This window comes from Oryctolagus cuniculus, chromosome 21 (genome assembly GCF_964237555.1).
Source record: "Oryctolagus cuniculus chromosome 21, mOryCun1.1, whole genome shotgun sequence".
Taxonomy (NCBI): Eukaryota; Metazoa; Chordata; class Mammalia; order Lagomorpha; family Leporidae; genus Oryctolagus; species Oryctolagus cuniculus.
Genome location: NC_091452.1, coordinates 14,315,869 through 14,338,870, shown reverse-complemented (window position 1 = coordinate 14,338,870; position 23,002 = coordinate 14,315,869). Strand labels below are relative to the sequence as shown.

General features: G+C 46.6%; 1 protein-coding gene across 5 annotated transcripts in view; it reads left to right on the top strand.

Annotated features, from left to right (window-relative positions):
- The window catches only part of TAOK3 (TAO kinase 3), a 200,308-nt gene extending 179,967 nt beyond the window's left edge, over nucleotides 1-20,341 (top strand). For all 5 annotated transcript variants that reach the window (XM_051826866.2, XM_070065981.1, XM_051826867.2 and 2 more), the window contains 4 exons: nucleotides 9,633-9,872; nucleotides 11,246-11,458; nucleotides 17,197-17,379; nucleotides 18,972-20,341. In XM_051826866.2, the coding sequence (XP_051682826.1) occupies nucleotides 9,633-9,872; nucleotides 11,246-11,458; nucleotides 17,197-17,379; nucleotides 18,972-19,133 (798 nt within the window). In that variant the 3' untranslated portion in view covers nucleotides 19,134-20,341. The remainder of the gene's footprint in view (nucleotides 1-9,632; nucleotides 9,873-11,245; nucleotides 11,459-17,196; nucleotides 17,380-18,971) is intronic.
- Nucleotides 20,342-23,002: the final 2,661 nt, after the last annotated feature.

Here is a 23,002-nt window from a genome sequence, read left to right as displayed (position 1 = left end):
AAACATCGAGGTAACAGGCTGGGGCTCTGAAACTAAGTCCATGCCTTCAGAGGGCTCCCTTTGTGCCAGGCACTGGGCCAGAAGCCAGGGCCACCGAGAAGCCATACTCCCTGCCTGCAAGTGGCCCCAAGTCTAAGAGGAGACACAGATGTGTAAGAGACCAATTACAATCCACTATGTCAGGCACAAAAACAGACACGTCAAGAAAGTGTCGTGAGCACATAGTCATGCAAGGGCTTGGGGGATTCCGGGACTGATGGGCGGTTGAGTGTGACCAGTCGTGGACGTGTGGGGTGGAGCAGCGGGGCAAGATCAGCTAGAAGCAGGCTGCGGAAGGCCTCGCTTAGGGCAAGGAATTCAGACTTAAACCCACGGCCACCAGAGGCTTCTAAGCATGAGCGTGCCATGAGGAGGCTGTGCCTTGATTCGGGGAACTGGCACGCTGGTGTGGGGCCAGGCTGGCTGGTGAGAAGTCACGGACAGCAAGATCAGCCCAGGTGCTTTCAGGTTCCAGCCTGGGGGAGGCAGGGGCCACAGAGGGAGCAGATCAGGTCTGGGTGACATTTCTGAAGCAGAACTGATAGTGATTCTTACCAAATGGATGTGGCATTTCAGAAGAGGGAGGAGTCAAAAATGACTTCAAGTTTCTAACGTGGGGGTGGGGGTGGGGGTGGGGTGTGATGGCCTTCACTACGATGAGGAAGGCGGAATGTGAGTCAGTGCAACAGGACCTCATCGCAAACTGGAGGCATCGGAGGAAAACTCCTAAAGAGCCAGCGTGCTGCTAAAATAGTAAAGTGTGCGGCGGCCATTGGAGGGTGAACCAATGGCCAAAGGAAGACCTTTCTCTCTGTCTCTCTCTCTCACTGTCCACTCTGCCTGTCAAAAAAAAAAAAAAAAAAAAAAAAAAAAGTAAGTGTTCACCTGCTTGAAGGAACAAGCACATTCAGACACAATTAACAGCAAAGTGGGTCAGAATCACTTTTTGGAGAACCATATTCCAGGGGAAGAAGACAGGGTGAAGCAAACTGAAATTTATTGAACACATAGAGTTACTGGCCAGGCTCAGGCTCTTCCTGTGTGTCATCTCATCTTATTGGGAGAGGCAGGAACTACTGCATTTTCTGAGCAGGACAGAAATATGTCTTAAATTGTACTTTAGAGAGATCAGCCCAACTTGGTGGTGTTGCACAGACTGACTAGGACGTGCGTTCTCTTTCTCTCCTGAGAGATTCAGGAAAAGACACACAGAGACAGAGAGAGCTCCCATCTGCTGGTTTATTCCCCAAATGCCTCTGATGGCCAGGAAGGGCCAGGGCCAGGGCCAGGAACAAGATCTAGGATGCTGATGTGGGTGACAGGGACCCAGCTACCTGAGCCGTCCCCTCTGCCTCCCAGAGTCTGCACTGGGGGGAAGCTGGAATCAGGAGGAAGAGCTGGGAATGGAACCCAGGCACTCTGATGGGGGATGTGGGCATCTTACCTGCCAGGCTGAATGCCTGCGCCCGGAACATGCGTTCTCAGTGAGGGTGACAATACACCCACAGGGGGAAAACCGGTTCTTGTCCAAGGAAAGTGTCTTGGATCTCACAATGACTTGTGGTCTTCTGAAGGGCATGGTACATACACAGGTACAAAGAGAGAGCTGGGTTTGAAACAGATTTAGAGTATAAAATAAATAGAGCTCAGGGGCCAGCGCTGTGGCGTAGCAAGTAAAGCCGCCACCTGCAGTGCTGGCATCCCATATGGGCACCAGTTGGAGTACCAGCTGCTCCACTTCCGATCCAGCTCTCTGCTGTGGCCTGGGAATGCAGTGGAAGATGGCCCAAGTCCTTGGGTCCCCATACCCACATGGGAGACCTGGAAGAAGCTCCTGGCTCCTGGCTTTGGATTGGCACAACTCAGTCCATGTGGCCAACTGGGGAGTGAACCAGTGGATGGAAGACCTCTCTCTCCCTCTCTGTGTGTGTGTAACTCTGACTTTCAAATAAATAAATAAATCTTTAACAAAAAATAAACAGGGCTCAAGAGACAACGGGGGAAAACCATAATTATGTCTAGAGAAATGTAGATTTGGATAGAAACAGAGAAGCTTGGAGCGGGTGGTTCAGTGAGAAATTGATCCATTCAGTATTGGACATTTTGAGTCTTGTTAGAAGCCAAAAAATCAAAATGAAAAAGTCTAATAGGATATGCTGGATTTTTTTCATCTGGCAGTTATTGTTTTCTAATAGCATGCATTTGGAGGAAATCTGAGGCTAAAGGAATAATTATCGTCAATCAAAGATCTAGAAAGTACTTGCTCCCTCAGAAGGACAGGAACTGTGTGACTTCATCAGGATCAGATTCTGACCAACTGAGCAAAGAGTAACTCAGTCAGGGCATCTCTCTTCAGAGCCTAAGTTTTCCTTATTTTAGAGCTGCCTTCCTGAAAACGTTCAAGGTTTTTCTTTCTATTTACAAAAGTAATAAAATAACATTGAAGAAAGACTGATATCAAATATATTAAAGCTCACTACTAAGAGTTCTTCATAACAGCTTTACTGAGATGCCAGTGACACATAAACAATGCGTATATTTATGATATGTAGCTTGATATTTTGATATATGAATAATTTGTGAAATGATCACATTCAACCTAATTAACATACATAAGAGAACTTCAGAAAATGTGTGGGAAAATAGTGTTTATTTTGGTGCAAAAAATCTTGAAATCTATGCATAGTTTTTTGATAATATGAATTTCCCACTTTTCAAAGACCCCTCATATGTCTCTTCTACATTTTTATTTGTGTGTGCATGTATACATACATTGTGTGTGTTAGAAAGATCTGATTTAAAATCTAACTTAGCAAATCACAGGTATGCAGTACAATATAATTAAGTATGTCACAATTCTGTTATTTAGATCTCCAGGGATCACATGACTGAAGTTTTGTAATATTTCCCTAACCTTACCCTGTTTCTCCTTTCTTGATTCCCATCCTCCCAAGTTCTACATGAAGGCAGTCATCATTGACTTGCTATATATATATATATATACACATACATATTTCTGGGTTTTTCCCCCTCTATATGCACATATAGCTTATATGTTACAAATTATTTTAACTTTACAAAAATGAGATTATTTTTGTGTCTGTGGGTTATTTGATTTGCAAGCAATAGCAATAAACGTGGAAAGGAATTTGTTGGAAGGATATGGAGTAGGTGACAGAGCTGGCAAACGGAACTGGAAAAGATGAAGAACCACACTGGAGAAGCAACTTCTGTGACGTAGAAGGCAGGAACTAATGGATGCTCCTCAAGGCACTGCCGTTTGGATGTGTTTCTAGTCTTTGTTTCATTTCTGTTCAAGATTCAGATTCATAGGAGCAGGAGAACGAGATGGGTGCTATGCCCACTCGTTACTCACCACTCGCTGATTCCAGATAGAAGGGAGTGGTTTCCGAAAGCTAAAAACAGAACCTGTAGACAGAGGGAGGGAAGATGGATGCTGATCGACAGAGAGTGACTGACGTCCACTCTACTGCTTTGGGACTCTTTCTCCCCATTTACTATCTGGCTCGCACAGCTGTCATTCTTGTAAACCTAATAGTATTTAATCTAATACTGTAGTTATACTAGTTACACAGCTTTTTAAAAAAATATTTATTTATTTTTATTTATTTGAAAGACAGAGTTACAGAGAGAGGTAGAGGTAGAGAGAGAAAGAGGTCTTCCATCCACTGGTTCACTCCCCAAATGACCACAATGGCCAGAGCTGAGCTGATCTGAAGCCAGGAGCCAGGAGCTTCTTCCAGGTCTCCCACGTGGGTGCAGGAGCCCAAGGACTTGGGCCATCTTCCACTGCTTTCCCAGGCCATAGCAGAGAGCTGTACAGGAAGAGGAGCAGCTGGGACTCTAATCGGCACCCATATGGGATCCCAGCACTGCAGGCTGGGACTTTAACCCACTGCGCCACAACACCGGCCCCGTTTTACATGGGTTTAAGATAATTCATTTATTGAGGCACTTCTCATTGGCAGTTTGTTGAGGCTATACAATATCACCAGCAATGCAACAGAGAAAATATCTTTATACACAGATAGTTGTACACATACACAAGCATTTTATAGGCTATATTCTCAGAAGTGGAAGTTTGGGGTCAGAAGAGTGTACATGTCTGAATTTTTAAGTACATATTGCCAAACTGCCCTCTACAGCAGCTCATGCTTCCTTCAGTAACGTAGAAGGTGCCTGTTTTCCTGTGTCTGCCTACACTGAATATTAGTTATCCTTTTCACTGTGAAGACAGTTAAAGGGGTCACCATAAACTGGGTTGAGCTGCTTCCTCCATCACCACCACACACCATTTCCTAGCCAGCCGTTGAAACTAAGAACTGAAACTAGGCATTGACTGTCACAGGCTAACCACATCTCCTTTTACAAGCGGGAATGTTAGTTCTGACTCAGCCTCAGTGAGCGTGAGGAGAAAAGCTTGTCCTGAGCAAGAGCAGCTGCCTTGTAAGAGGCTGCTACCACTGCCTTTGGAAGCTAAAACGGAGTGCCTGGAATACAGCTGGGGGCGGGGACGTTAGGGGACGCGGCCTGGAGCCACCTCCCAGCAGCAGGCGGAGTCGCACAAGGCATGGCACCGTGTTAGGGACCGTGTTGTGTAATATCCACATTAGCTTCAACTCTGAGCTCACACTCAGCCTGGGGAGATGCACGCGGTGTGTGATGCGGGCTGAGGGGAGGGGCCTGTGCCCGTCTCTGTCCTCACATTTTCTCCAGGGCATGTATACATTGAGGGCTTTGATGGGCAGAAATGCCAGGACCATCAAATCTGGTGTTTTTTTTTGTTTGTTTGTTTGTTTGTTTGTTTTGCTCACTCATTTTGTAGAATTTATGCAAGCTAAAGGTGCACATGATATGGCTCTAATGCACATTGTGTCATTTGTACAGATGAAGTAACCGCAGCATTGCCTTTGGCTGGAGCAAGGAAATTCTCCCAAATATTGTATCACCAACTAAAAACATACAACTCAAAAATAGCCATTCATTGGGACTTTTTTTTTTTTTTCAAAGATCTATCTATTTACTTGAGAGGTGGAGTTACAGACACAGAGAAGGAGAGACAGAGGTCTTCCATGCGCTGGGTCACTCCCTAAATGGCTGCACAGCTAGAGCTGGGCCAGTCCAAAACCAGGAACCAGGAGCTTTTTCCAGGTCTCCCACGCGAGTACAAGAATCCAAGCACTTGGGCCATCTTCTGCTTTCCCAGGCCATCAACAGGGAGCCAGATTGGAAGTGGAACATTTTAGGCCTTGAACTGGTGCCTATATGGGATGCTGGCACTGCAGGCAGATGCTTAACCTACTATGCCTCAGTGCCAGTCCGGGAACTTCTTTTAATGGGAAATGTTGAATATCTAAAAACCGGAGTTTTATCTTTTTTAATATTTATTCATTTGAAAGGCAGAGTTACAAAGAGAGAAGGAAAGACAGATTGTCCATCCCTCTGGTTCACTCCTCAAAGACTGCAATAGCCAGGACTGGACCAAAGCCAGGAGCTTCATCCAGGTTTCCCACACTGGTGGCAGGAGTGCAAGTACTTGGGCCATCTAACTCTGCTTTCCCAGGCACATTAGCTGGGAGCTGGGTTGGAAGTAGAGCAGCAAGGACTTGAACCAGCACCCATATGGGTTGCCAACATTGCAGCTGGTGTCACTGCACACAACACCGGACACAAGACCTGGGTTTTAGTCTCAGGTCTGTTTTACAGAAGTTGTTTGTTCTTAATGTTCCCTCAACCCCAAATGTGTCACTCTCACATATAAAAGGGATAAATCCTTGAAATTTTATCACTTTGTAGACTTGCGGTTTTAAACATTCAAAGCGTATCACACATTACTCTGGATTCAATAAGCCAAGTGATGCGTTGGTTTTTTTTTTTTTTCCTTCTTGGGTTAAAATATCATTGGCAGCTTACCATTTAAAACTCAACAATTTACGTACAAATTAAAGGTAAAGGGCACAGCCTACAACTGTAACAGGAAAAGGATTGTGTTTCTCTCACTGTTCTAATAGTTTTTTTAAAAAATTTATTTATTTGAAAGGCAGAGTTACAGAGAGACAGAGAGAAAGAGAGAGAGAGAGAGGTTTTCCATCCGCTGGTTCACTCCCCAAGTGGCAGCAACAGCCGGAGCTACACTGATCTGAAGCCAGGAGCCAAGAGCTTCCTCCAGGTCTCCCACATGGGTGCAGGGGCTCAGGTACTTGGGCCATCTTCCACTGCCTTCCCAGGCCACAGCAGAGAGCTGGATCGGAAGAGGAACAGCCGGGACTTGAACCGGTGCCCATATGGGATGCCAGCACTATAGGTGACAGCTTAACCCACTATGCCTCAACGCCAGCCCCTCTAATAATTTCTTAAAATTTAAGCTATCACATGCTAGTTATTCACTTTTGAATGCTGAATAATCATACATATTTACATATTCTGAAGCATTTGTTTATGGCCTTTCTTTTCACCTTCATAAATGTGGTGTTATGGTGGCTACTGTTATCCTCACTATGCTTCCAAAAGGACTAAACTGTAGATCAGGAGACTTGCCCAAAGCCATAGATAATGAGTCAGTGAGGAGCGGACACTGATTCACACCCTGAGCATGTTAGCTTGTCAGGAAGACCCCTTACTTGTATCCTAAGCAGTTCCCACGCTGGTAAGTGAAGCGGATTTCATTCAACACTGAGAGAGAAAGGCTTCACTTCTTCTCCAAATGTGCCTTTGCTTTGCGCCTTAGTCCCCTCCCCCGCCACCATGAGTTTCAGGTTCCCCTCCCCCGCCCCATGAGTTTCAGGCCTGTGGGCGGCTTAGACTCAGTTTGGACTTCTCAGTTTAGGAAAAGTGTACACATGCCCGGCACCGGGACTCCTGGAATTCTAATGTCCAACACGATGTCGTGACCCAGGACCGGGACATTTGCCCATTTAAAGGGCTTTCTTTGACTCTTGGTTGGTCTGGGATAGCGCTAGCCTGTGGGGAGGGCTCACTGTCATATGGTGCCACCTAGGGGCTAGTTACCAATCTTTAAATGAAGAAATTTTACAGTCCAGGTGAAGGGGAAAAATTCAAACAAGCAAAAGAAAAACCCAGAGGGAGATGTGGAGACATGCTATAGGAAATTACCTTTTATTCCTTAAGACAAGATTAAATTAGGTTTATACTTTGAATATTTTTGCTCTAGAAAATAGGTTCCAATGAAGGGATGTGCTGGTTCATTGCTCTATACCTTGTGCCTGTGGGCCCAACACATAGTAAGTGCTCGACAACTCTGAATAAATGAATGGATGAGTAGAGACTGCGCTCTCCTACCAAATGCTGTCTGTTGAGAGGACTTCTCTTCAATGGACAGAGGACCAAGTAGGCAAGATATTCTCAGACACGCTGAGATACCAACGCTGTTGACATTTCTGTGGAATAAATGACTTGCATTTTCCCCCATAGTGGATGCTGATGGAGAAGAGAGGCACCTGTTCTAATTTCATCTAGCTCAAAAGTTTTTCCCTTCCCTTGGCCTTCCTAACTCGTTCTAACATCACCCTTTTCAGAAATCAATGTTGACCTCTTTTGTAAAACCTGTCACTTCTCCGTTCTTTCAAATTTTCCCATAAAACTTATTTCCCTGTATTAATTAAAGTTGTTTTGTTTGCACGTTAGCTGAAATTAGTTTTAGCTAGCTTAAGCCAAAACCATGGAATTTACCCCAGAAATACAGGACTGCCTCATAAACCCAGCAGCAGGAAGACTGGGCTCCTAGGAGGACTTACACCGGCGCTCTCAGATCAGTGCTCTCGGCATGGCCGTCGTCCCTGCATTCCTTCTCCCCTCTCTGCAGTCTTCAAGCCCAGGTTCCTCCAGTCCTCGGTGCTCATAGCAGCAGGCTGCCGCACGTGTAGCTGTATAAGCCACACAGTACCAGCCAACCACAGCGTGTAATTGGTGCTGACTCCAATTCCCAATGCCCAGCTTGAGCTACCTGTCTACCTCCGACCCGGTCAGCCAGGAGCCAAGCATGTATGCACACCTTGACAGATGTCTGTGAACGTCCCCATTAGGATGTTAGCAAGTTGAGGACAGAAGTCATACCCTACTATCCATGTGGACGTATGCAAAGGACATGGTTCAGTTGTCTGTATGTAGTGCCACGTAGGAAATATTCTTGAATTGGTGAATGAAAAAGTTTCACCCAACTTCCCCTTTTTATTTCTACTTTGCCTTTCTTCCTTGCCAACAAGAATGAAAGAGACAGGAAGACAGACAGACATTAATAGAACTGAAAACAGAGTAATGAGTTCTAGAAGTGATCAGAGACTATAATGGAGAGGATGAAAGGGGAAAGATCTTATCTGCTTTTTCTTAGTATGCTTTGAACCCTTAGATCAATAGATTATTTATTTTTAACTTTTTTTTTATTTGACAGAGTTATAGACAGTGAGAGAGAGACAGAGAGAAAGGTCTTCCTTCTGTTGGTTCACTCCCCAAATGGCCGCTACAGCCAGCGCAGCGCCACTCTGAAGCCAGGAGCCAGGTGCTTCCTCCTGGTCTCCCTTGCAGGTGCAGGGCCCAAGACATCCTCCACTGCCCTCCCGGGCCACAGCAGAGAGCTGGCCTGGAAGAGGAGCAACTGGGACTAGAACCCGGCACCCCTATGGGATGCCAGTGCCACAAGCAGAGGATTAACCAAGTGAGCCATGGTGCCGGTCTATTTTTTACTTTTTTAAAAATTTATTTAGTTGAGAGGAAGAAAAGAGCACTTCCAGCTGCCATTTTACTCCCCCAATGCCTGACTTGACCAGGGATAGGCAAGTTCAAAGCTGGAAACAGGGGCAGCCCAAGTCTTATATGTGGGTGGAGGGAATCCAGTTACTTGAACCATGGCTTCTGCCCCTCAGGATCTGCACTGGCAGGAAGCTGAAGCCGGAGCCAGGAATCAAAGCCAGGCACTGCCATATGGAACACGGGTGCCTTACTGCTAGGCTAAACGCGTACTCTTGGCCTACTTCTGATACAGGCAAATGCACACTGTTTCCCAGAAACTAAGACATTGCTGACGCTATCAGTTTAATACCCTGTCTCAACCCTGATTGCATGTGGGAGTGGCCTGGAGAGCACCTGCACCATTGCCATCAGCCCCGCCCCTCCCCCAGGCAAGCTATCCCCATTTTGGGTTGTGGGGGTCAAGCATCTTACGTTTCAACAGTTTCCTCTCATGAGTTTAATGGGCAGACAAAGCATAGAACTGGAAGTTTAACTGAGGAAACATTGAGACGTAACCGTAGCACGTCACCTAAGTAAGGTTTGCAACGGCTCCTTGAGGTAAGGGAGATAAGGGAGAATTAATCCCATTTTACAGACAGTCCAGGTGTGACTGCCGTGAGGTTGCCCAGCTGGTGAGTGGTGGACCCACAGAGAGGACCTCAGCCCCCGGAGGTTGTGAATGCCATCTGATCAGGCCGTGCTGCTGAACACTGACGGGTTGCCTGAACAGGGTCAGCAGTGCCTTTCCTGGCCATGCCTCCCCTAGTGCGCGCGAGCCTTCCAGTCCTCTCCATTCACCTCCATGTGTCTTCTGTTCCTGAATGCAGGAACTCAATAAGAAGCGGACGCAGAAGGAGATGGAGCACGCCATGCTGATCCGGCACGACGAGTCCACCCGAGAACTGGAGTACCGGCAGCTGCACACGCTACAGAAGCTACGCATGGATCTGATCCGTTTACAGCACCAGACTGAACTGGAAAACCAGCTGGAGTACAATAAGAGGCGAGAAAGGGAACTGCACAGAAAGCATGTCATGGAACTTCGGCAACAGCCAAAAAACTTAAAGGTGAGAGGAACTGGAGTGTTGCCCTCTTTGTGCCCAGGACACAGCGGGACAGGATCGCCACTGCCTCCTATACTCGGGTGTCTACCAGAGTCACCTGAGCAACTTCTCAGAATCACAGATCTTGGAGCCCCGCGCCCGCTGAATCAAGCCCAAGGATCTGCTTTGACAAGCCCCTGAGGAGGTGCCGCTGGCTAGGCTGCTTGGAGACCGCTGTGCGACCTGATCTCTCAGTTGTCCTCTCTCTCAGCCCTCCATGAGCTGCCTTTTTAAAGCACTCCTGTCCGAATCCCGGGAAATGAGTGATACTGGCAGAAGCTACCTTGAGTGCTGCTCTGCCTACCATTGGGACGCGCCAGCCAGATCCAGGCTTAGTAGGAAAGAGTGGTCTATTAGTGATGTCTGTCACAGGCCTGGGACATGGCACTGAGTCCAGAGGTCTCGGACATTTACTCCCCTTGCGTGGAGGGATGTTCCTGTATGGAGGGAACCCTCTGGCCCCCCCTGCCTCCGGCTGATTCTAGCTGGCCGCTATTGAACAAGCGCTATGTGCTAAGCCATTGCTGCCTGCCAGGGAGGACACTGTCACTGCTGGCACAGCTAGGAGGTCAGCCTCCATCACACCAGCTGTGCTCTAAGTTGTCTCAATAGGGATCTGTGTTAGCAGAAGTCCTCAGAGTGTTCCTGAAAGGCACCCATGACAATGGGGCAACCTGACGGAGTGCCTTCTGGCCTTAAGAATACACTCCTGCTTTTCCCCGCCAACAACAAATGCACATTTGACATGGCTCATGCAAGCACAACCCCTTGATGGGGGAAAGAGAGTCAAAATCACTTTTGTTTCCCACTTTGTGCTGAAATCCAGTGTGAGTGGGTTCGGATGTGAAGTACTATCCAGATGTTCTCCTCTATTGATTTGTCAAGGAAACACTATAAGCCAGAGCAGTGAAAGCTAGTTTATATAATGTCAGCCCCTTCTCACTTGGAAACGGCAAAGAAAAGGGGAAAAAATACATAAGATGCTAAAGACTTTGACTAGGAACCATGAAACTAATTGCCAACCTTTGAATAGGCTGAGCTTTATAGTATTCCACAATCTGCCCAAAGCTGTCTTCTCCTTGTTATGATCCATGTATCTTTGAAGCCATTTGAAAATTCAAAATTATTTCCTTTCTTTTAATATAAAACTGAAAGTATTGGCAGAGTTAACTCTTGCCTGTGTCATACACATGTTCATTATTACTGACTAGTTTTGTGGGTCACTGCCCCAGAAGATAGAAGGCCCACGTGCTAGTATTGTATCATTACAACGGGAAACTTTCTGTATGTACTAATGTGTCTTTCTTTATCTTCCCCTTGTTACTTTTTCTACACAGGCCATGGAAATGCAAATTAAAAAACAGTTTCAGGACACTTGCAAAGTACAGACCAAACAGTATAAAGCACTCAAGAATCACCAGTTGGAAGTTACTCCAAAGAATGAGCACAAAACAATCTTAAAGACACTGAAAGATGAGCAGACGAGAAAACTTGCCATTTTGGCAGAGCAGTATGAACAGAGTATAAATGAAATGATGGCCTCTCAAGCGGTAAGTGGTTAGGTTTGGTGCCACAGCTGCAAGAGCTTTGGGAATCAAGGAAATTCAAGATCCAGCCTTTTGTTGCCAGGATGATTCTTGCACACATTTAGGATATTGGTGTTTTTCTGCTCAAAGAAGTGAGACAAGGACGACGCTGAGTAAAGCCACGCCAGTGTGATGCTTGCTGGAGAGTGTCGTATGAGATGGAGCTCGAGGAATGACGTGCCAGCCCAGACCCGTGGCACACAGGGCCTTGAGGGCAAGACGTGATAGCCACCACCTATAATATCATCTGTTCGTTCATCAGAGGCCTACCAAGCACCACTCCCAACTTGACAGGCACAGATGAACAAGGCACAGCTCTGTCCTTACAGAGCTCTCAGTCAAGGGAGGAAGCTAGATAGACACACACATTCGTCCAATAAGCTTTTGCTAAGCTTTTGTGTTCAGCACTCTGCGGGCTCCAAGATAGTGCTGAGCTAGACAGACAGTCGGTCTCTGTCCTCATCCTTTTTGGCAGTCAAACCAGGTCAGATAATTAAGCAATAATGAGAAAGCATAGTAAGTGCTTTGAAGTGGGAGGTGCTGGGAGGTGCTGGGAGGTGCTGGGAGCTGTGGGAGGCAAGTAGAGATAACGCCTCTGGTCTAAGAAAAGCTGTCCAGTGAGAGCCAAGGGGATTTTAGGAATCCATTGAAGTAAATGTGTTGTTCGAAAGTGGGACTGACGAAGGCAAATGTCTAACCAATGGGAAGCGTGTGTCTGGGGACTGACAGAAATTGTGTGCGAGCCCATAGTTCAAGGAGGAAGATCATGGGAACCCAAAATAGAGAGGTCATAAAGGTCTTGGTCAGCCAGGGCTAGGAGCTTGCCTGGTAACACAGAGAAGATCTCAAAGGGAGATGAGTCTGAAAGAAGAGGGAGTTTACCACACCGGCAGAAGAGGAAAAGCTTTTCCTGGTAGAAGTTACAGTCCTGAGAAACAGGAAACAGTTGCTGTTTAAGGAAAGCTGGGAGACGCTCAAGGGGTCCAGACCTCAGAAGCCAGGAGTGTGGACATCACTGTGTAAACACTGGAGAGTTGTTGAAGCCTGTTTTAAGAAGGAAAGTAACAGGGTTCTATTTGTGTGATAGCAAGATATGTGGCAAAGAAAGGTGATGCAACTGTTAGGAAGCTGTTGTGATAGAGCAGGGTAAAACGATGGGGCCTGAACCAACAGCATGCTGCTGGAGACGGGGAGAACTCAGTGGCCGACTTGGAAGGTGGGCTTGACAGCAGAGCAGAATCGTTTTACCAAGATAGAAAAATGAAGGAGTTGTGAGTTTAGGTGCAAAGGAAGGCAACTGGCAAAGTTGTGGACGTGGTATCTAAGTTCTGTGGGTGTCCAGGTTGAGAGGTACAGGTTTGCAAACCTGTAGTTCAGAAGGGATATCAGGATTGAAGACAAAGAAAAAAAAAACACACAGTTGCTATATGGGAACAGTTGGTAACAGATGTCCTGCTAGGGACAGGAAATTGTACTAGAGAGGGAGGGGACAAAGGGCAGAGCCTGGTGGACACTAACATTTGAGGGCCGAGTAGAATAAACCTGAAGAGGTAAATAACCAAAAACACAGAAGAAAGAGAAAGAGCATGCCACATGAGCCAGAGCAGAAGGTGCAGTGGAGGATTTCAAACGTTACAGGGACCAACTGGAAATAGCGAGCTTTGAGGTGTGCCCTCTGTTAGAGGATTTTTCCTTTTTTTTTTTTTTTTTGTCACAGACTGGAGTGATGGGAATGAGAAAGATCATAGTGCATCCAGAGTGATTACAAAATGACCGGGGACTTTCAATGAGTTTGCTTTCCCTAGATCCTTGTCAGTGAAGGAAAAGAGAAGGAGAGAGGCTTAAAGTGTTCTTAGGCTGACGATGGGAGCTAGTGCACTCCATCCGTCCATCCGTCCGTCCGTCCATCCAGCATTTGGAGTGCCTGCACTGTGCCCCAGCTTCCCAGGATACCGTGGTAGATAGGCTCATCCCTGATCATGTCTTCGTGGAATTCACAGAAGAATGGAGGAAGCAAATCTTGAAAAAGTCTACCCCATCTAATGCCAGAGCAAGTGCAAGATGCCAGCAGAGGGTAGAATAGAGTTGGCCTGGCCTGGAGAGTCCGGAACGGCCTCTCTGACATGACTACGCAGGCTGAAGAGTTCCATGCATAAAGACGAGACAGGTGGCACTTCGGAGGAATCCATCATATTTAGAATGTAGAGAACTAGGAGACCAGCATGAGGATAAGACGAGGGCTGAACAGGGACCAGGTCGTGTAAGGGCCTGCAGGCTTTATTAAGAATGTTGTCTTTATCCTACAAATAATGGGAAGCCATCGAAGAGTATTCAGTAGGGGCCTGGCATCAGATTTGTAATTTTGAACATCACTTGATGTTATATGGAGAATGGCCTGGAAGATGAAGGCAAGGCCCTAAGGAGGTCTTTTCTGAAGTTGCTGCTGGTGCCTGGGCATGAGCGGGTGATTGGGCTGAATGGGGAAGTGGCCACATCTGAGAGCTAGGCAGGAAGCAGACTTCAGAGCGTTCAGTGATGGACAGAGTTGTGGAGAGCCAGGTATCATGGATGACTCCCAGTTCCAGACTTGAGCAAAATGATAGGTGATGGTGCCATTTACCTACACGGTAAGAAATGAAGTGGAACAGATTAAGAAAGTGGGAAGGGGAAGCTAATGAGTTAGTACTGGTTGCTTTGAGCTTGAGGGCCGGGGAACCATCCAGGTGAAGACACCTGAAGTAGACCGGATAAGCTAGTCTGGCCCTCAGAAGGGAAGTCTGAAGTAGACATAGAGGTGTGGGAGTCAATGAAACATCTGGAATAAATGAGGCTCCTTAGGAAGAGAGGTTGGAACAGGGCCCAGATGGACACCCGGAGGAACAACACTGAATGAGGTCTAGGTAAGTAGGGACTGGCTGGGGAAGGAGTCACCAGAATAGGGAGGAAATCACCAACGAGGCACAGAATCTCAGAGACAAGAGAAAGAGTTCAGGAGGGGCAGGTGAATACTAGGAGGTCTGGGAAGATAAAAGCCACTCCAAGGTCACCAGAGGCCTTGTGGGAGCAACATAAGGAGAGGGGTGGCGAGAGAGGCGTCCCAGGTAAGGAGAAGGGGTGAGAGAGCGGATGGAGACTGGAGGTTGACGAGGCTGTTTCTCACTCACGGCTGTGTTCCCAGCATCTGCAGCAGTGCCTGCACACGGCAAGTATTCAGGATGTTCTATTGGATAGGAGAGAACGGGATCAGGACTGTGGGCTCATGGTTAGCCCTGACAGAAGGAGAGGAGATGGAAGTGTGTGTGGCCACACAGCTGTCCTCTGCTGACCGCTGCTTCCCACGTGCCAGGCACTGTTGTGTGGACTTCGTAGACGTCATTTCATTTTTGTGAAACCCTTTTGAACTGCTGCTAAAAGGGTCACTGGTTTAACCCTAATTTACCTGTAAGGAAACAGGTTCATTGGAGTAAAGCTCTTGCTTAGGGCAAGAGTTGGCAAATTTGTTCTTTAAAGGGTCAAAGGGTAAGTATTTGAGGCTTTGTGAACCATAGGATCACTGTACTGCTGTCAGCTGCGTCGGCTATTATAGTGCAGAAGCATCTGTAGACAGTATGTCAGTGGGTGAGTATGTCTCTGTCCAACAGAACTTTACCTGGCAGCAGGCCATACTGGCCCCTAGGCTTTGCCAGCCCCACTGCATAGAGGACACATAGCTAGCTAGTGGTAGAGCTTGGATTCGAACCCATCTGGGGTGGAGTCTGTACACCTTCGTGCTTGACCACTACTACATGCTGCTGCCTCTGTCACAGTTTAAGCCACTCCAAAAGACAGACATGACATTTACCTGTCTCTTAGACACCATTTTGATGAATTTGGCACCTGCAGCTTTGCATGATGGATACCAAATTCTGGAATATCTTCTGATTTCTTGCACTGGGGTTTTATAGTCTAAGCTGGTGAAGAACAATGTAGTTTTGGACATTTTTAATAGAATGCCAGAAAAAAAAAAAGAAGTTAGAGATGTTTCAGTGGTCTAAACTGCCCATCCCACGGAATGAGCCGCTCACCCATCTGGCCAGGGCTTATAGGCACAAATGTGGATGAGTAGGAAAGAACAGGGTTTTCATTTCCTTTACTGGTAAGGAAGCTCCCATATCGGGAGGAGAAGAGTCCCAACGGGGAGCCAGCAAACTCCTGGGCGTTTGGCTAGGAAGCTTTTCAGAAGCAGGCCAGCTGTTCCTCATGTCTGGTGTCTCTTGTATTTCTCATCAGGAAAATGAAGAGAGCTATCTTTCCTCTTCAGTGGGTTTTAACGAAAGCTGGTTAGGATTAATTATTAGGAGTACCTTGGAAATGCGACTATATAACTTATTTTACGTTCCTTTAATCTCTACAGTCTCTTTCTCCAGAAGTACTGAAGAAGACACTGTGCAAATGACTTGCTAAAACTATTCTAATAACATTGCAAAAAAGGCACTTCTCAATCAGGACAGTGAGATATATCAGTCAGGACAGTGAGATATATCAGTCAGGACAGTGAGATGTATCAATCAGGATAGTGAGATGTATCAACCAGGATAGTGAGATACATTGTTACTGGTCAGAAATTGTAGAGAAGATGGAAATAAGTGTCTTGGCAAACTGGTCCATAAAGAAACATGCAGATAAACCCAGGGAGGCCAGAACTGTGTGACTCAGAGGTTCTAATTCACTCTTAGGTAAACTGAGGGCCTGCTATATCTGGATAGAACCAAGCCTGGGACAGGGGCATCATCATCCCTGAACAGTCCTGCTAATGACCCAAAACCTTTAGCTCTGCTGGTTGAGAGTTTGGCATTTGTGCTGGCTGGCATGGCCCACTGCCCACACAGGATCTGGCTATCTTGATATATGATAGAAAGTCCAAGTAGAACTTGCAGAGAGCAAGGGAGATTTGACCAGACTACTTTATAATCTAGACTTCATCAATGCAAACCAGAATACACCCTTTAAGATTATCAAGGGTACCCTCTGCTGGGATTTTGAGCCCATTGACTTTTGGACTGGCTGGCCAGCAGGACAGTGTGTATAGGCAACAACTGGTGTCAGCATTACTTGATAGAAGTGGAAGAGTAGCAAGGCAAATTCGAGCTTTAAAGATGTTGGATTCTCTTTGTTTTTGTTTTTTGAGCAAAGCATATCTAAAGATACCTTACTAAGGAAGCAGTCTGTCAAAACCAAATAATGGTAACAGCTACTGTTGACTGTGTCCCTTGTATGCAGTAACAACTATGGTTAGAGTTTTATGTGACTCCTTTCATTTAATCCTTCCACAGATCTCAGACGATAGGAACTACTGTTGTTGTTGAGATGAAAAAGAAAAAACTTAGAGCAGTTAAGTACTTTGGAAGATGACATCTAAGTGAACCATGTGGAGCTAGAATGGAAGCTCAGAGGTCTACCTGCAGAGCCCACAGGCTTGGCCACTGGGTGTAGCCCTCCTGACACCTGCTGCTGTGGTTTCAGACCGCACTGCCAGGAATGTGTTTCTACACCTCTGTAGCCATCGGGCAGAGTTTACTGCTTTGGATCCTAACCCTGAATGTGCCCAGGGAATTTGCTTTTCTAAGACCCATTTTGATCCAAATGAGGAACCATCTTCCGGTAGTGAGCAAGTGCCGTGGGCGAGGGGTGCGTGACAGTGTATATGTCTTCTGTGCCCACAGTTGCGGCTCGATGAGGCCCAAGAAGCAGAATGCCAGGCCTTGAGGCTACAGCTCCAGCAGGAAATGGAGCTGCTCAACGCCTACCAGAGCAAAATCAAGATGCAAACAGAGGCACAGCATGAACGTGAGCTCCAGAAGCTAGAGCAGAGGGTGTCTCTGCGCAGAGCACATCTCGAGCAGAAGGTAGGCCAGAGGCCTGCAGGCCGCGTGCAGTAGGGCCTGGGGGATGCGGCCCAGAGAACTGCCGTTCGTGGAACCCTCCTTAGCTGCAGGGGATGAAATCCAGCGTTTTCACTTGCACCTTCTTTATACTCAGGATCCCTGTGGGGTAGACCCTGTCCCCATTCTACAGGCCAGGATCCTGGGCTCAGCACACTTGAGTTATTTGGGAAGTCTGATCCCAGAGCCTGTGCCTTTCTGCCACTCTGCTATGAAGTCCTCACCCTGGTAGTGGATATGACACGTGAGAGGTACTGCCGGCCAACGGCAGGCCGCTAAGTGGTATGGAGAAGCCAAATGTGGACTTGGCTTTTGGTTCTTCTTAAACCATGAGAAGTCGTGTCAGCAGGGCTGTTTTTTAAAAAAATTAAAGGGAAGATAGGCTGATAGTGCTATGTATAATCACTGTTGTCCCAACGGACATACTGTTGTGCAGGTGCTCTGAGGAGTAGGGAGTGGATTAAGTTCCAGAAAGCACCTCAAAGCTATTAAGCATTTATTTGCTTAACCAGTTATTTGCACTTTCTTCCAGTAGTTCCCTGAGATCAACCTAACAGGCCATTTTCCCAGCTCCTGTTCTAGAACTAAATTACTAATGACCCAGGGGGCACGGGGCTCTCTATGGGCACGCAGCACCGCCTAATTGTGCGCGAGCGCCTTTTCGCTTCTCCTGAGCCATCTCCTGATGAGACAGGACGCTGACCTAGATCAGCCCAGCTGCGTGCCTGGCTCAGATGGCACTGCCAGCCCCAGGTGGGCCCCGCATTTCTGCCTGGTGAGAGAGTTTTAAATACAGTGGATTAGGTAGGCTTAGCACAGGACTGCCCCCTTCCTCAGTCTGCTTTATTTCTTGTTCCTGTGTGTGTGGACGTGAGTGAGGTATGTGTGCGTGTGTGTGTGGACATAAGTGGGGTGTATATGTGTGGACGTGAGTGGGATGTGTGTGGAGGTGAATGGGGTGTGTGGACACGAGTGGGATGTGTATGGACACGAATGTGGTGTGTGTGTGTGGACACAAGTGGGATGTGTGTGTGGACATGAATGGGGTGTGTGTGTGTGGACATGAGTGAGATTGTGTGGAAATGAGTGGGATGTGTGTGAACACGAGTAGGGTGTTTGGACACAAGTGGGGTGTGTGTGTGGGCATGAGTGGGATGTGTTCATGAACATGAGTGGATGTGTGTATGAACACGAGTATGGTGTGTATGTGTGAACATGAGTGGGATGTGTATATGGACACAAGTGGGATGTGTATGGACACGAACGAGTGTGGTGTGTATGTGAACATGAGTGGATGTGTGTGTGGACACGAGTGGGATGTGTGTGGACACAAGTGTGGTGTGTATGTGAACATGAGTTTATGTGTGTATGGACACGAGTGGGATGTGTGTGGACACAAGTGTGGTGTGTATGTGAACATGAGTGGATGTGTGTGTGGACACGAGTGGGATGTGTGTGTGGACAGAAGCAGGATGTGTTTGTGTGGACACGAGTGGGGGGTGTGTCCCTGGTGGGAGATCCTGTGCATTAAGAACCGCTCGTTGTGCTCATTTCAGATTGAAGAGGAGCTGGCTGCCCTCCAGAAGGAACGCAGCGAGAGAATAAAGTACCTACTGGAAAGGCAAGAGCGAGAGATCGAGACTTTCGACGTGGAGAGCCTCAGAATGGGGTTTGGGAATTTGGTCACATTAGATTTTCCTAAGGAGGACTATAGATGAGATTAAATTTTTTGCCATTTACAAAAAAAAAAAAAGAAAAAAGAAAACAGAAAAAAATTCAGACCCTGCAAAACCACATTCCCCATTTTAACGGGCGTCGCTCTCACTCTCTCTCTCTCTTCCTCTTACTGACATCGTGTCGGACTAGTGCCTGTTTATTCTTACTCCATCAGGGGCCCCTTCCTCCCCCCGTGTCAGCTTTCAGTGCTGGCCAACACCTGGCCACCCCTCTACTCATAGTACACGTCACAGTATTGATGTGATTCAACAGTTGCAGTGAAAACTGTGGAGACAGTCTTAACCAAACCAACAGACCAACAGCAGCAACAACAAAGTGGATGTATATTGCTTTAAGCAATCACTCATTGCCACCAATCTGTGAAAGTACAGCAAAAAAATAAATAATACTAATAAATGCCAAGGGGGAGAGAGACACAATATCCGCAGCCTTACACCTTAACTAGCTGCTGCATTATTTTATTTTATTTTATTTTTTTGGTATTTATTCATCAGGAATTAAAAAAAAAAAACAAAGTTTTATTAAAGATTGAAAATTTGATACATTTTACAGAAACTAATTGTGATGTACATATCAGTGGTGACATATTATTACTTTTTTGGGGCTGGGGGGGTGGGGGGGTGAAGAGATCTTGTGATTTTTAAGAACCTGCTGGCAAGCGTTTAACTTGTCTTCAGCATACTCTGATTGTATCATAATCATTTTCTGCTGTTGCAGAGGATGTGAATACACTTAAGGAGCTCACAGAATCCCAGTAGCACAAATTGGGCTTTGGCAAATCGTGTATTTTGTGTATAGAAGGAATTTAAGGAGAGGTATTACTTATTTTCATATTGTATTTTAACTGTTTCTCTGATCAAATTTTTTTACTTCCTCCTCCTATTCCTCCCCACCCCCTCTTTTTCCAATTCAGTATTTGGAGTTCAACACTGTCTCTCAATCAGATGATCTTGATCTTTTTCTTTATTTCCCTTTCCCTTCCTGAGTCCCATATCTTGGTCATAAATATTGCATTATTCACACTTTCAAACCGTGTATTTTCTTACAATAAAAAATGATGAAAAAAAAAAGGCTTTACTTCTTTTGCATGCACTTTAAAAACAAGACAAAACATTTTTCAGGTTCCAAGGAAGAGCATGATAACTGTCAGAGCTTTTAATTATATTTGTAAATAAAAGTGTTCACCACACCGCCTTGCTGTGTTATTGTAGCAGGTTTCCCTTGCAGGTGCACCAGTCACGAAACCAGCGGGAGGCCCACCCCCCGGAAGCCGCCCCTCACGGCCCGGCTGCTCCAAGAAGATTCCATTGCGGATTTCCAGATAAGGCTGTGTCGCTAGACACGGAGCTAGAGACGGTGTCGCACTGCTGGACGCCGTCAGGTGGTCCACCACGCCTTTCTGCCTTTACAAGGAAAAAGCACGCATGCATGTATTCTCACACACACACACACACACACACACACACCCCAACCTGCCTGCCGTGCCTGGGAGCACGTATTGCTGAGAAGCCGGGCACCCTTAGAGAAAAGCAAGCTATGGAGGAAACATTATCATTCCCATTTTATAGTGTATGTGCTGCCGAAGCAAGCAAAAAGCATTATATACCAAATATTTGAATTGACTCCACTCATACTCTGCTTAAAGTGATGTTATATGTCTAACCATAAGATAGTAAAAAATATAACTTCTGACGTATGGTTTTGGGGTCAGGACAATCTCAGTAAGGTCTTTATTTTTTTTTTAAGGTTTATTTATTTATTTGAAAGGCAGAATTACAGACAGAGTAGGAAAGACAGACAGATCTTCCATCCACTGGTTCATTCCCCAAATGGTCACAACAGCCAGGACTGGGCCAGGCCACAGCCAGGAGCCAGAACCTCCTTCCATCCGGGTCTCCCATGTGGGTTCAGGGGTCCAACACTTGGGCCATCTTCCACTGCTTTCCCAGGCACATTAGCAGGGAGCTGGATCGGAAGTGGAGCAGCCAGGACTCCAACTGGGGCCCATATGGGATGCTGGTGCTGCAGACTATGGATTTAACTTGCAGAGCCACAGCGCCAGCCCCAGACTCTCATTCTTAAGGGCCTGGGTCCTACACATTGAAAACAGCTCTTTAGAATGGTGACCTGAAGGTTATTCTTGCGTCCTACAGGATGGTAGTTGTCACAGAACTGACACGACACATCACATTCGCTATGACAAAATAAAGTAGAAAGGTACACTCATGAAACTGCAAAATAATTATCCACAAGGGTTAACTACAGCCATAAAGCCTTTAACAATGATTAACACCCAGTTTCTTATTTTTTTTTAAGATGTATTTATTTAAAAGACAGAGTCACAGAGAGAGGTAGAGACTGAGAAAGAGGTCTTCCATCCGCTTGTCACTCCCCAAATGGTGGCAATGGCCAGAGCTGGGTCCGTCCCAAAGCCAGGAGCCAGGAGGTTCTTCCAGGTCCCTCACACTGGTGCAAGGGCCCAAACACTTGTGCCATCTTCCACTGCTTTCCCAGACCATAAGCAGAGAGCTGGATCAGAAGTGGAACAGCAGGGACTCGAACTGGTACCCACATGGGATGTCAGCGCTGCGGGCTGGAGCTTTAACCTGCTGCCCCACAGCACCAGTCCCAACACCCAGTTTCTTCAGCAGCTCAGTTCACTGCAATCTCTGCACGAGGTATATCTAAAAATAATTCTAGAAAGGGCCGGAAAGGAGATAAATGGTCCAGGAGACGTAGGTAACAGTGTGCCTGCCTGTGCTCATCCCGTGGTAGGACACACTTCCAGCGTTTCACAGACGAGGAAATGAGCTCAGACCAGGGTTAAGGAGTGGGTGGGATCTGAATGGAAACCTGTGTGTTCTCAGAACCCATATCCAAAAGGGCATTCAGTCCAGCAAAGCAGAAAAACACCCTGGGGTCTATGTCACCCACTTCTGTGTGGTGTAAAACAAATGTCTAGCAGGCTTGTGGAAAGGCCCTGACGTCTGCGAGCTCTCTCCAAAAACTCCCTCGCCCCACGCTTGGACTCAGCCGTCCACAGCGACTACGAACAGCCAAGACGCTGCATGTAAGTGCCAGGTGCTACCAGGAGTTCAGAGGAACCACAACTACTCCAGTCACAGGGTTGTAAGAGAATGCGTAGCAGTGGAAAAAAGTATTCCTGGGCAACTGAAACATGCCCAGGTGTGAACGCCATACATGCCTCTGCCTTAAATGTAGTCATATATTTTGCCACAGAGATGATGATATATAAATATTCATTTCAATTTTTCCACTTTGGCAAAACAGTATCTCCAGCTGATTAAAACTAAAAACTAGACAAAATACAAAAGCAACTATCTGAGAACACTAAGAAATAAAAGCAATTGGATTGTGGGGTATGCTAGAAAGGCATGAACGTGAAATAAAACCATTCACAGGTGAAGAAAAATGAAAGGAATTGCTCTGCAAGAAATGCTAAAGGAAATTCTTCATACTGAAGGGAAGTGGTGCAATTTTTATTCTAACATTATGAAAAATTAATCCTATTGTAATCCCTAGTACAACTACCAAAAAGAAAACCCAAGAGTAATAGTCAAAATCCAAAATATAAAACATTCAAAAAATCTAAAAGGAGCCAGCGCCACAGCTCACTAGGCTAATCCTCCGCCTAGCGGCACCAGCACACCAAGTTCTAGTCCCGGTCGGGGCGCCGGATTCTGTCCCGGTTGCCCCTCTTCCAGGCCAGCTCTCTGCTGTGGCCAGGGAGTGCAGTGGAGGATGGCCCAAGTGCTTGGGCCCTGCACCCCATGGGAGAGCAGGAGAAGCACCTGGCTCCTGCCTTCGGATCAGCGTGGTGTGCCGGCCG